The 13,450-nt window shown below is 41.2% G+C and overlaps 2 protein-coding genes across 7 annotated transcripts in view; one reads left to right on the forward strand and one right to left on the reverse strand.

Moving 5' to 3' along the window:
- unc5cb (unc-5 netrin receptor Cb) overlaps positions 1–2,664 on the forward strand; it is a 103,323-nt gene extending 100,659 nt beyond the window's left edge. The window contains exon 17 of one of the 3 annotated variants that reach the window (XM_068573865.1): positions 722–2,664. In XM_068573865.1, coding sequence (XP_068429966.1) covers positions 722–881 — 160 coding nt within the window. In that variant the 3' untranslated portion in view covers positions 882–2,664. The remainder of the gene's footprint in view (positions 1–721) is intronic. The other 2 variants (XM_068573866.1, XM_068573867.1) reach the window with 2 other exon arrangements.
- Positions 2,665–3,820: 1,156 nt separating this feature from the next.
- Positions 3,821–13,450, reverse strand: part of bmpr1bb (bone morphogenetic protein receptor, type IBb) — a 45,144-nt gene continuing 35,514 nt past the window's right edge. For all 4 annotated transcript variants that reach the window (XM_068573855.1, XM_068573853.1, XM_068573857.1 and 1 more), the window contains 10 exons: positions 9,745–9,904; positions 9,228–9,333; positions 8,839–8,941; positions 7,469–7,565; positions 6,712–6,853; positions 6,136–6,328; positions 5,749–6,046; positions 5,481–5,650; positions 5,144–5,274; positions 3,821–4,897 (listed from right to left, as the gene is read on the reverse strand). In XM_068573855.1, coding sequence (XP_068429956.1) covers positions 4,772–4,897; positions 5,144–5,274; positions 5,481–5,650; positions 5,749–6,046; positions 6,136–6,328; positions 6,712–6,853; positions 7,469–7,565; positions 8,839–8,941; positions 9,228–9,333; positions 9,745–9,904 — 1,526 coding nt within the window. In that variant the 3' untranslated portion in view covers positions 3,821–4,771. The remainder of the gene's footprint in view (positions 4,898–5,143; positions 5,275–5,480; positions 5,651–5,748; positions 6,047–6,135; positions 6,329–6,711; positions 6,854–7,468; positions 7,566–8,838; positions 8,942–9,227; positions 9,334–9,744; positions 9,905–13,450) is intronic.

Below are 13,450 nucleotides of genomic sequence, written 5' to 3' on the forward strand. Positions count from 1 at the left end.
AGGAAGGAGAAGCTTCAACCAACCTCTCACTCAGTCATGACTCATACCCGACCGTATGGTGCATACATGGGGCTCATTAGTTTCCACTTTCACATAAATATCCACGCAGCTTTACATGGCTTTGATAATCATTGTGAATCTTCACCTATAGCCAGATAATACTGCGCGTGAGTCCTCATAATTTAGTCATGACATTTATAACATGTCTAATTTGTTACGATGCTTTGGCACATCATGGTAGTTATGATGTTCTGTGCAAGCCAGGAATCAGAATATTCTTTCATACACTTTGGTGTGGATGTATGTCGCATTATGAATGCTGAACTTAATATACGTGTTGTTTTTTATACTTAACATCTGATTTAGGTATTTTTACAGTTTATCAAGAAATGCTCTTTCGAAAGTAAGAAATAATAAAATATATGAACCATGCATCTGCCCAAGAAGGGCCAGAAAGAAAAAAAATAATGTTTAAGCAGATAAAGTCCAACAAACAGATATATTAAAAAAAATATAGGCTCAGTTTTTCTTAAAAAGACAAGTACTATGTTTCATCAAGATGTAACCCCATATATATATATATATATATATATATATATATATATATATATATATATATATATATATATATATATATATATATATATATATATATAACGCCTCAGTCTCATACTTCCTTCTCTTTCTATCCGTCTCGGTCCTTCCACAATCCTTCACCCAGGTATCTCAACTACTTTGCCACCAAGTCCAGTCCTACGGGAGTGATCCTGGACTTGTGGGAGGCCCAGCATTTTCCTGACGGCAACCTCGGCCGCCTGGCCCAGGTGCTGGAGGAGATGGGACGCCACGACAGCCTCGTTCCCGCAGCGACTGAACACTGACACCTGCCCACCGGGGAGCGTGACATTCCAGGGAGGGAAGAAGACACGAAAAGAAAATAAGAGAGCTGGACGCCATGAAAAAAAAAGCCGAAAAAAAAAAAGCAGGCGAGTCATTCGCCATCACGATGACAAACGCGAGATGCACACTCACCCAGGTAGTGAGAGAAGGAAGGAAAAAGAAAGCGCGAGGTCTACTCAGCCATGACCCAGTTAAACATTGGCAACAAAGGGTGAGAAAACTTGGAGGGTAAACAAGAATCTCTGTCATTTCTCTCTGGCTGCTTCTCTCTCTCTCTCTCTCTCTCTCTCTCTCTCTCTCTCTCTCTCTCTCTCTCTCTCTCTCTCTCTCTCTGGTACAACAACTTGATATTTTTGGCCCCTTGTTTCCTTGGAAACAGCTGTCCGGTTATGTGGATAGACTATGTGGATGATGCCCTTGCCATAGACAACCGTCTGAGAAGTGTGACACTATCAAAGGTCAAAGAAGCAAAGGAGCGTTGCTTGGATCAAAGGAAACATCTCTCATTCTCAAAAAAAACAAAAAAAAAACAGTCTCCATAGCAACTCCATGGATGAGTATGTGTCCTGTGATAACATAGTATTTAATAATATGCCTATTTATACATATCTTTTTTGTATTTTATGCTGCCTGTTAAAGGAATACTTTGCAGTGTCCTCGCATTTTGTTTCCTGTTCCATTCTGTTGACTGTGTCATAGCGCCTCCAGGTGGACTCGTGCAGTAATGACTCCTTTACGTGTACAGAGGGAAATCAATAATGTAACCATTTTACAGCTTAAGTCTTGCTGTCGTAACTACTTTTTAATACTTTTTATTCATGTCATGTATAATTAATGATTTTCAATTACGTGTGCTTCTTTTACGTGATTATTTTTTTTTAGATCTTTGAAGTATTTTTGATAAGTTGCATTGGTTATTATTCTTTATTTTCTTTGCATGTTTAATATCAGGTCACTTGGCTAATTACATCAATTGATCGCCCCTTAAATAAAGGGTGAGCCGAGACAATATTCCCATACTGAATAAATTCATGATTGTTGCTGATGATTTGTATGTTGTTCAAGATTAAACCATCGACATTGAAGAGAGGTAGAAAGGGAATAAATAAGTATATTTTTGTAGGACCAATGCAACTGAATACAACTGCTTTGTACCAAATAATTGAGACAGTGTATGAGGTCAACCGGAGAACGGCCATCCGACTATCGCACATCATTTAAAAAAGTGTCACTTGTTGTGTTCAGAACCGAATGACACTCATGTGTAATTCTGGAGAGCGGACTCAGACTCCTGTGTTTGTACATTAACGACAGAAGCCGTCAGTGTTTTGATGACACCGAATGTGTGCAAAAGAAATATCTGATAGTTGTAAACGCAACATTCCCTTGATGCAGCCGCACTCGTGAGTGTTTCAAGTGTTCTTGTTCGGCTCTTGGTTTGATTTCGTTTCTTTTTTAATGGCAGTTGTCCCAGTTTTCGTAAAAGCCGTCTATGCAAACTTTGCATCTCTCTGAAACAATCTTTACATTCTCAGTGGGCTCGCCTTTTGCATTCCCTCGGTGTTGTTCAGCTTCATGATTATTATTGTGTATAGTGAGAATGTAGCCTGTCTGTTTCTGCCACTCATGATGTTCCTCGCAACTGCTTGCATTTCATCTGTCAAGTTATTGTACAAAGTGTAAGAAAGAATTTTTAAGACTAATAATAAATTATATTTATATGCAACATTGAACGCGGCGCATGAGGATCTCATTTGTTTGCATTGCAAGATTAATAACGTGAATCTCACAACAACGTTCAACATGAATATGCAAGCTTTTGTTTTCTATACTCGTACACTCATTAATCACATGTGTTCAGATTAAATGGGAAACCTGCCATAATGGTAGTCGACAGGACAATTAATGTACACAGATAAATCATTAAAACACATTTTAACATTCAGCAATGTAATTATTAATGGATTGCAGCGAAATTATGAGTCAAAAGAGGAGACAATAAGCGAGAGCAAAGCCTCAGTCTGAGCTTTGAAGGACAACTCAAATTCAAGTGTCTTCTGCAGAGGACATAGTTAGATCTTTAAGATAAGACTCAAGATGAACATATAAATACGATGAAAGCACAGCCTGAACACGTGGTCTGAGGCGGAGGCGGCTCGGGCCATCGGAGGGCAGATCCCTCGTGACATCATAAACCTTTTTGCCACTCATTTTTCAGACTCCCTGCGGACTGTCGTGTCCATCGTTCATCCTCGCTGTTGGTTTCCTTTGTCCCATCTTTCACAGTCTCTTTTTCCCCTCTTTGGTGAGGAGAGCATCTCTCCTTAACGCTCCATCAGTTTGATGTCCTGCGTCTCTAACAGCTTCGCCGGGGTCTTCTTCTTCCATTTTTTTTCCTTCTTTTTTCCCTTGACCTCCAGACATGCAAAGTCGGGCCGTCTCCCAAACAATGAGAGCCAAACTGTACATGTCAGCCGTCATGAAACACTGGGTCTGCTTACGGGTTTCTTCCAATATTTTAGGCAGCATACAAGACTTCGTACCAACTCGTAGGTTGAGATGGATATCCTCCTCGTTGGTGTCACTGACGGAGAAACAGAAGTTAAATAAATAGATTTTAGGAAATGTTCATTAAAGAGACATACTGTGTGCAGTATGTCATACAACATGACTTACAAAGTGTTCGGATAATACCTCACAAAAATGCTATATGTGTGTCAATAAAATGCAGAAATATTAATTGTATAATATGTGCAAGAAAGCATTTTTAAGACTAACATACAAATGTGTGTTATAAATATATTATACTCACGACATTGAAAATGAGGATATCATTTGTTTGCATTATGAGACTAATGGCATAAATCTTACAGCATGTATGTTTGACATGAATAGAAAAGCCATCGAGATGCATCGTCATTTTATTTGGGAATGTTATCCAGATCCACTCACACACTCATCAATCACATATGTACAGATTAAATAAGGCACATGCCATAGTGGTAGAGTGGACGGGACATATTCTGTACACAGATAATTCATCAAATACACATATTAACATCCAGCGAGGCAATCAATAGAAGTCAGCTAAGTTATGAACACATTAGTCGTGAGTGGAAAGAAGAGACAAGGAGGGAGAGCAAAGCCTCAGCCTCCGCTCTGGAGGACAATCAAAAAGTCACAAATCTGTTGATGACAAGCGTTTTATGCAGAGGTCTTATTTTAATAGATATAAAATGTGCATATGAATACTATATAGAAAACTTTGTTTCTGCTGGACATGTTTTATCATTACTTTGGTCTTACTCGGCTTTGTAATAATAACAATAATAATAATAATAATAATAATAATAACATCATGGACCATGAGGTCACTGAACGTGACATTTCTTTTAATGGATGACAGTCAGTATGGTCAGACTTGACAGTGACCAAGTCCAAAAAAAAAAAAGTGAAGACAGCTATGACAGTACAAAAGACTGCCCATAGAATACTGCAATATGGCTTTAGAATAAGCAGAGAGATATCAGTGCTCCTCTCCCGCTCTGGTCTCTGTCCGTCTGGGCAGTTTGGACCTGACAACCACTCAGCTTTCACAGAAAGCACAACCCGGACACTTGGTCTGAGGCAGAGGCGGCTCACACAATAGGCGGGAAGATCTCCCCTGACATAAGAAATCTTTTGCCTCTCATTTTTCTGGCTCCCTGTCAACCATTATCTCCATCACCCGTCCTCGCGGTCGGTTTCCTTTGTCCCATCTTTCACGGTCTCCCCCCTCCCTCCCCCTCCTTTTCTTTCATTGGCTCAGTGGCGCTGGGCCAGTGGCAGCGACAAGTCTCCGGTGATGAGAGCATCTCTCCTTAACGCTCCGTCACAGTTTGATGTCCTGGGTCTCTAACAGCTTCGCCAGGGACTTCTTCACCCTCAGGGCTGTGAGGCGACTGGTCGGGTTGTGAGCCCAACACTCAGACATCATGTGCCCCATCTGCCGTAAACACTGGAGACACATGCACAGATACATAAGAATACAGCAATCATTTCAAAAAACATTTGTGCAAGTTGAAACGAATAGATTATTGACCAATATGTCTTTTTTTTTAATCCAACTCTTTAAATCAGTGGTTCTCAAACTTTTTCTGTCACGCAATGATTTACGAAACATTAGTAAACGCCATCAATGCATTTAAATACTTTAAAAAAAAATGAATTGTTTGAAAGGGGGATAGAAAAACATTTTAAATACCTCATCACTAGTCCAACGATTAGCAAATGAAGGCCTTTGTTTCTTAATACAGACAACTTCTCTCATGTCCTCGTAGGACGGATCAGTGGGCACAAGGTCATGATAGGGCAGCTGATACTCCTCCACAATGCCTTCAGAAAAAAACAGATATGGGAATCAGCATCATTTAGAAAACATCTCGGCATGTATAAACCATGTTCAAGTAAAAAGAAAGAGATGCAGTTTTAGTTTTGTTAATTTTGCTGAGATGTGCCCATGTTTATATATAAATTCCCTTAAATGTAAAACACTTTGAGTTCATGTGTAATAAAATGTGCCATATGATTTTTCTCCTGACCTCCAGAAATGCAGCGCCGGGCCATCTCCCAAACGATGAGGCCAAAACTGTACATGTCAGCCATGATGAAAGACTGGGTCTTGTTCAGGGTCTCCTCCAACACCTCAGGGGGCATGTAGCGCTTCGTACCGACTCGGAGGTTGGGAGGGATATCCACCTCGTTGGTGTCGCTGAGAGAGGGATGAGAAACAGAAATGGAATAAAGATATTTCAATAAAATGATACTCCAAAACTCTATTAAAAAGAGTCTTCAAACGCCGTGTGGTACCTGTTAAACTTGACAGCCAGTCCAAGGTCCGCAATGCAGCAGAATCCGTTCTTTTTCACTAAGATGTTTTTACTCTTCAGGTCTCTGTGTGCGATGGCCGGTTTGCCCTGCGTGCCATAGATCTCTGTGTGCAGGTGACAGAGGCCGGATATGGAGGAGTAGGCCAGTTTCAGCAGAGCCTTGACGTCCAAGGTGTTGGACTTGAGGTAGTCGTATAAGGACCCGTTCTCGTGGTAGTCTGTAATTAAGTAGAGCTGAGTCCACGAGCCGGTTCCTTTAATATCTGCTGCTATGAATCCTGGGAGTTGGAAAGAAGGAATGATAGGAATTACGAATGCATTCTTATTTTTTTTTCCAAACTAATTGTTCTCCTTTATGTCATCTTACCCAGAATGTTGTCATGTCTCATCAGGAAGGTCTGATATATTTCAGTCTCTCTGAACCAGCTGTCTTCTTCTGTGGTGAAGAAGACTTTAACAGCCACTCTCTCTCCTCTCCACTTGCCCATCCAGACCTCTCCGTATCGCCCTTTTCCAATCTGCTTAACCATCTGAATCTGTTTGGCGATTGTGCGCTGCACCTGGAAATAGATTATAAAAAAGAATGTGTGTGGATTTATTATGTCTATTTCCTTTAAATACGCTTTTTTTAAAACTTTCTTTATAGACTTATTGATTATTAAAAACGTCCTCATTGCAACAGCTTTTGAACCTGTTGCTTTTTTCTTTATTAGTTGCACTCCCATGGAAGACACTTAACATGAGGGCAGATTGTGGGCCTGTGCTAAAGTACAGTTGTAATAGCTAGGACGTAATTATTCTTGACAAATTATTATCGATAGGTCAAATACAACTCTTATTTCATCCATATCACTCAGCCCTAAGTGAAAGAGACAATGCAGTAATGTACCGGTATTCATAAGGGCTGTGATGTTGAGCCAGATGTGCACTTATATTTCTTTACCAGTAGAGGGAGTCCTGACCCTGAGCCAGACCCGATGCTGCGGGAGCGGTCTATCAGGTCCTTCAGGGACTCCCCAGGGGGGATGTAGGTCTCCTCCTGTTCCAGATCAATACTGTAGCGCGGTCGAGCCTGCCGCCGATATCTGCCGTGAAGAAAAGTAGATGAAATGTTAAAGACAGAGAACAACATGTCATTAAAAGATCCAAGAAGTAAGTGTATGACATGTCATGAAAGTGTGAGAAATTAGTAGCATAATATGTCCTGTATTCGTAAAAGAAGTCATAGTATGACATGTTAATAAATGTTTTAAAAGAAAAGTAATGAAAAAGCTATAATTAAGTTTACCACAAAAAACTAAATCATTATTTCATAAAAAAATGATTTGAATGAACTCATAAGACAGTATGTTTTATTAAAATGAATTACTTTTAAATAGTTGTTGTAGAGTATTGACAGAAAGGCTGTAAGGATTTATTTTCACCAGTATCCTGAAAACTATTTCAAACCATCCCTTGGTCAGTTCAATCCATAAAAAATAATCCCTTTACATTGTCATAAAATAGTCAAAGTAAAATATGTCATTAAAATTCCATAAAAAACGTCATAGTCTAGAATGTCCTAAAGAAATCATAAAAAGGCAGAGCATAATGACAGGTCATTAAAATGAATAATAAAAGTCATAGTTGATGACGTGCACACGGCAGGAGTGTGAATACGTGCGTGTGAAACACACATTCCATGTCTTCTAGACGCTTACCTGATGTAGCAGAAAATGAGGATGAAACCAAGGATGATAATGCAAACTGTGATTGTAATGAAGAGAGCCATGTACTGGATGCTGCTGTCAACGTAATCTAAACAAGTGGGGAGACATATTCATAATAATTTAACGTCATTATAATAAACTCTGTCAAATTAGAGGTGATACATAGGTGGTGACATTCATTTCTGAAAATAGTTTTTCAGCTCGAACATCTTTCTAATATTCATTAGCATGAACAAGCTTCTTTTCCCCATGGTCCCTCCCTCCCCCTCCCCCTCCTGCCCCAGCGTGTGATCGATCACATCCCCTTCCTGAACTCCACAGATCAGTTGTCACACTGACAGCGCTACAGAAACCCCAGAGGCCTCCAGCAGCTCTGGGACTCTAGCCTTTCTGCTGCGCTCCTGCCAATCAGGCACACACACACTTCACGGTGTGCACAGAACCCCCCCCACACACACACACACACACATGCACACACACACACACACAACAGCAAAGTGTCCAATGAACACCGTTCAGAGAGGAAAGGGATAGCTCTGGCTTTAAGGAAAACCGTTTTGGAAGAGACAACAAAGACGATCACTTCTGTTTTGCCACTGAATGAAGTCGTTTCCAGCCTTTGGCTGAACCGCTGGCTCGTCCACAACCCATCTGATCACGTTGGACTGTTCTCACGTCTCAGTGTTAACTTTGGTGAGTGAGGTGTCGTGTAGCTCTATCAATTGATGGCCAAATACTGTAATAAGAAATAACGTGGACAACAAATTGTAAAGTCCTTTATTTCGCCGGTTATTTTGTTTGTCGCCTGTTTGAAGGTCAAATCGAAGTGTGCGAGATTGTGCGAAAGTGTAATGGTGAGTTTGTATAACAGAGACAGGGAACGAGAGAGAAGGAATGTCTGTGCGTGCGTGTGCGCGCGTGTGTGTGTGTGTGTGTGTGTGTGTGTGTGTGTGTGTGTGTGAGTGTGTTTCAGAGTAACAGATGGACAGATATCTCACATCCGTCCCGAGGCAAGAAACTCAAGCAGGCCCTGGGGAGAGGCTGTCCTTTTCATTAGAGGGTGAGAGAACAAGCTGAGCCTACAGACTCTGTTTCACCTGCCTCCCTCTCTCTCTCCCTCTCTCTCCCTCTCTCTCTCTCTCGCTCCCTCCCTCTCTCTCGCTCCCTCCCTCTCTCTCGCTCTCCCCGCCGCCCGGAGCAGCATGTGCCACTTCACTCCAGCACCACACTGTGGTTTGTAACAGTTTAAACTGTCACTACCCATCACCACCCGGCGTGGCCTGAATGAGCCCGTTCTAAAAGGCCCTGAAGCCGGGCAGGATTACAGTGTGTGAAGAACTCTGCCAACAAGTGTGTCTCACCTGATGTCATCAGAGGAGGAAGAGTAGGATGCAAGTCTCTGTTGCAGTAGTCCTGATCGCTGCAACACTCCAGAGCTCTCCTCGAACGAGTTTTCCACGTGTCCTGTCACAGACCAAGACACACACATAAAACACATGCTTTTCTACATCTGGCTAATGAAGACAGTAGGGGATATTTACAGCCACGCCCACTCCTAATGAGAAACATTTTACAATGTACCAACTAATTGAGTAAAGATAGTGGGGCAAGACAAGTCTGGTTTAAATAGGTCTCATAAACAGCGGTGGTGAGTGCAGCAAAGCTCATAAAGGCTTAACAACAGCTCATGAAGAAGGACACACATACACAAGTCCAGCAATGGGCAGAATTACACGCACATCCGACTTACTCTGCACTGGAACTCGAAGCCGGCGAGACCCAAACAACCTGCGGTGACGACTGCCACACCCATCTCCTCCTCATCCTCCACCATGGTGAAGCAATAGCCATCAGTTCTGCCAGAATGCACACACGTCATCGGATGAGTCAACGTTGCCTGGGAGTCTTCCCGTCATTGTCTTCATCCTCATACAGAGGAGTTCACATTTGAAACTGCTTATTGAGACCGAATAAGTTTAAAAATCTCATCATGTGCACCTACAATTCTGTACAATCGCACATGCAAACACACACATATGGAGGCGCAGCTAGTGAAAGTGGGCGTAACCTTCATCTTAAGGGACCTAGTGGATCCAGTTAAAGAGCGCTGTTCAAATATACATTTGCCTCATCTTTGATAATTGGAGCAGATAACCATTTGTATTGTATCTTGATAGCCTTGATGTAGAAAGGGATTCCGGGAGACTGTGTGTGTGTGTGTGTGTGTGTGTGTGTGTGAGCTTAGCTTTGTGTGTGCTTCACCGTACAAGCAGGTATTGTTGACCGAGTCCTCCGGGCAGTGGTGGTAGCAGTGACAGCGAAGCGTGTTCTGAGGCGACGGCGTGGCTGTGCTGCTGCTCTCATCCGCCCTTCGCTCTGATCCTCCTTTCCATCCGTTCTTCAGCAACAGGGTGTCCAACATGTTGGCTAGAGAGCGAGCAGGAGAGAGAGAGAGAGAGAGAGAGACTTAGCACCACATCAGGCCAATACATCTGGTCACTCTTCTGGCTCGAGGAAAGCCAGAGGGGTAAAAACTGAAGTAGAGACACCTCAGGGAAATTAAAGAGGGAATAAATCAAAGGATCATAACGGCATTTCTGCTCATTTCCAAAGAATGATATATAGTTCTGCCTGCTTTGGCACGGTAATCATTGCAATGCAATCCACAGAATGTGTGGGTGCGTGTGTGTGCGTTTCTGCATGTCTGTGTATTTAATGCAAGTATGTAAGTAAGTGTACATGTGTGTGGCTGCAGTATCCATCCACCATATTTGCCGAACATGCAACATTTTCAGAGCTTGCACTTTTTTTTTTAAACATCATTTATGGTATTCATCATGTTGATATGCAATACATCAAATCCTCCAAACCGACACGGGAATTGAATGTCAAAAGAACTGATGATCCAGTCAAAACTGCTCACACAACCCTGTTAAATGTTGAACTCGCCTGTGATGAGGCTGTCACTCAGTAACAAATGTGCAAACATAAAAAATAGAAAGTTCCCGTAATTTGTGAATGATCTCTTGTACACCTTTTGTATCCTCCATCCCATAATCGATCTCCAAATAGCACAGGATAGTTGACAGACAGCATTGGTTTCCTTAAAAGTCCTTAAAAGCTGCGTACACAGGTCACTGGGTAGATAGCAGGACGTGCTCATCCTTGAAAGTGTTAACTGTTGAAGTTGCCACTGAACACTGAATCAATCACATGTTATGATTCGGGAAAAAAAAAAAATCCATATTAAGTTATTTATCAACCGGAACTTTCATAAAACTGGACTTTGGTAAATGTTGATTATGAAAGAAAAACTGGCAACCAACTGGAATTTTAAAACATTAATGAATAAATAAGCCTGCCTTCTGAAAGAAATATTGCAATAATTAGCATTTACTAATTTAGCATTTAACTTAATGAAATGATGAATGCACTACTCCCTTGTAATTAATAATGCTTATATTCAAATACAATTTGAACTGTTAAATTATTCATTAAGAATGATTATTATTACAATGAGCAGCCGTTTTTGTATCCTAACTATGGAGTAACTGAAGGAGGAGACATTCATCGGTGGAGAATGAAACCACTTCAGACAGCAGCTCGTCCCTGAAGACCTTTGTGGTCAGAGAGCTGCACCGTGTTGTGCCTCACGAGATGGGTGTCTTCCTCGCTCTCACTTTCCTCTTCTGATCACGCAGTGAATTATTTATATCATAAAACTGTAGATATTTAATCTGTGACTTAATTTAAGAACGCTCACGAGCAACTACAAACCGAAAGCAGAGACATCACAGGTGTGAATCCCTGCATTGGGTCCATCCAGCTATATAATCCAAGAATAGCTTCTTTGGACCGTGTGTTAAAAGATTGAGTAGATTTAGGAAGTGCTGCAGTCTAAACAAGCAACCAGCCACTGGAAAAGAGACGTGCCATTCTGCCCACATCAGCCCTGTTTTATTCAAGCCGTTACAAAGCCGAAAGGTGAAAAAAGCAGAGAGATGTTACAGGAACGCTGACGTAAGGGAAGGAGGATCCTGCTTTGGAGAAAAGACACACATGTGGCCTTGAAGAGATACAACACTAAAACTTGACTGATCAAGAGCTGATCTATGAAGTTCAGCACTGCGTTAGACATCATATTAAAAAGACAACTGATTTAACCAGTTAAAACCATGGAGAGAGCCGTTTAACATCCAGGATGCAGAGTGGCAGCACATATCTACACAATAAACATGCTATTTTATAGTGAACTTAAATACATTACCAAATGTTTGATTTATTCTCCAAGCAAACTTACCGCATGTACCGTTCATTAAGAGAAACAATGTGACATTTATGTAAAGAAAAAATGTTTAACTTCTGCCAAAAACAGGTTTAAAATTGACTTATTGAGAGTTTGTTGTTATTTATTGTCACGTTTGTGCAGCAAACACTTAATTAAGGGCACAGGGGACTTCAGTTGTAGCATTTAAGTTAGCAGTGGATGTATGCTATACGTTAACGTAGGATTTGTGGCGAGAGAGAATCTGTGTGTGTGTGTGTGTAAAAAGGCGCTTTTACAACAGAGTCACTGTATGTTCAACAGACTATTTAAGAGGCTATAGGATGTAAAGCCAGCAGGAGTCTTACAGTAAGGTAGAGGCCATCTTTGTTACGCGTCACAAACGTTCTACTCACAAAGAGCTTTTCTTCCTTTGCTAAAATAACACATTCATAAGGGGGAAAAAAATCCTGCATAAAATAGCCTACCTTTTTTGAGAAGATAAATTAGATGGACTAATGACTAAACCTATTAGATTTTGGCATATCAAATCAAAAGTTAAGTTAGTATTAATAGTCTGTTATTTTTTACACATAAACGAACAAAAGGACAATTGTTCATTGTCCCTTCGTCTCTGTACACACACACACACACACACACACACACACACACACACACACACACACGACGAGGCACACTCAAGGTCACCCCGAAATCTGATCTGCATCCCCCACACATTCCACAGGCTGTTCCTCAAACTAGAGACGCACACGCACGCATGCACACACCCATACACACACACACACACACACACACACACACACTTGAAGCAATTAGAAGCTACATATCGTGAATGACTCCAGCTGGAGACGGTCAGTCACAGCTCATCACGGTCAGTGGCACTGCATCGTAGGCATGTCCGCGCTGGCTTCAGCTTTCCCCAAAGAGTCTGAATTAGTGATGACAGATCACGCGCCGTTGTGTCGTCTTCTCGGCCGTGTTTGTCATCTCTCCTGAGATGAACACTATCGGTGTGGTCTGTGATACTTCCTCCTTCCACACTTCCAGTTCACGTGTCCATAGTAACATCATGACAGTGGTCACTTCTATGATAATACTAATGACACAGGAACTAAACTGACATTGACATTTTTTTCCCCTTGTGCTCACTTGGTCCTCAGGTTTGGGGTCGTTTGTTAATTGTTGTTCATTTAGAGAATGATTGTGAATAAATGAAAGACGAACTTAAGCCATAATGAATGTACTTGTTATTGTATATACTTAATATTCTACTGATTTTCATGCCATAGACTACAACAACCCATCTGGTACAAAGCCATCACACCATGCGTACAACCAACATGCCGGCCATCCTGTGACCTTGATGCAAAAACAAAACAGAAATGTGAAAAAAAAACTGAAAGAATGAAAAGTCCTGGGTCGAGCCAATTTTTTCTCAACTACAAAACCAATGACATCACTGTTTTAGCTGAATTAGTTTATGAACGCCTTGACTGTTTTAGCTGAATCAGATGCGTGTAACCACAACTAATAGACAGGAAAGTATATTTTGAAATATTTTGTTTATAAAGACACAAATCCCCGACTCTCCAACCAACTGAGTAGCAGCATAAACAGCGAGCTACAGCATTGGCCCAACAGTGATTTTATTTTATTTTTTATTTTTATTGCATATCACCATTAGTACA

The sequence above is a fragment of the Clinocottus analis genome, unplaced genomic scaffold (genome assembly GCF_023055335.1).
Source record: "Clinocottus analis isolate CAN_PGR_092001 unplaced genomic scaffold, fCliAna1.0.p SCAF_13, whole genome shotgun sequence".
NCBI classification, from domain to species: domain Eukaryota; kingdom Metazoa; phylum Chordata; class Actinopteri; order Perciformes; family Cottidae; genus Clinocottus; species Clinocottus analis.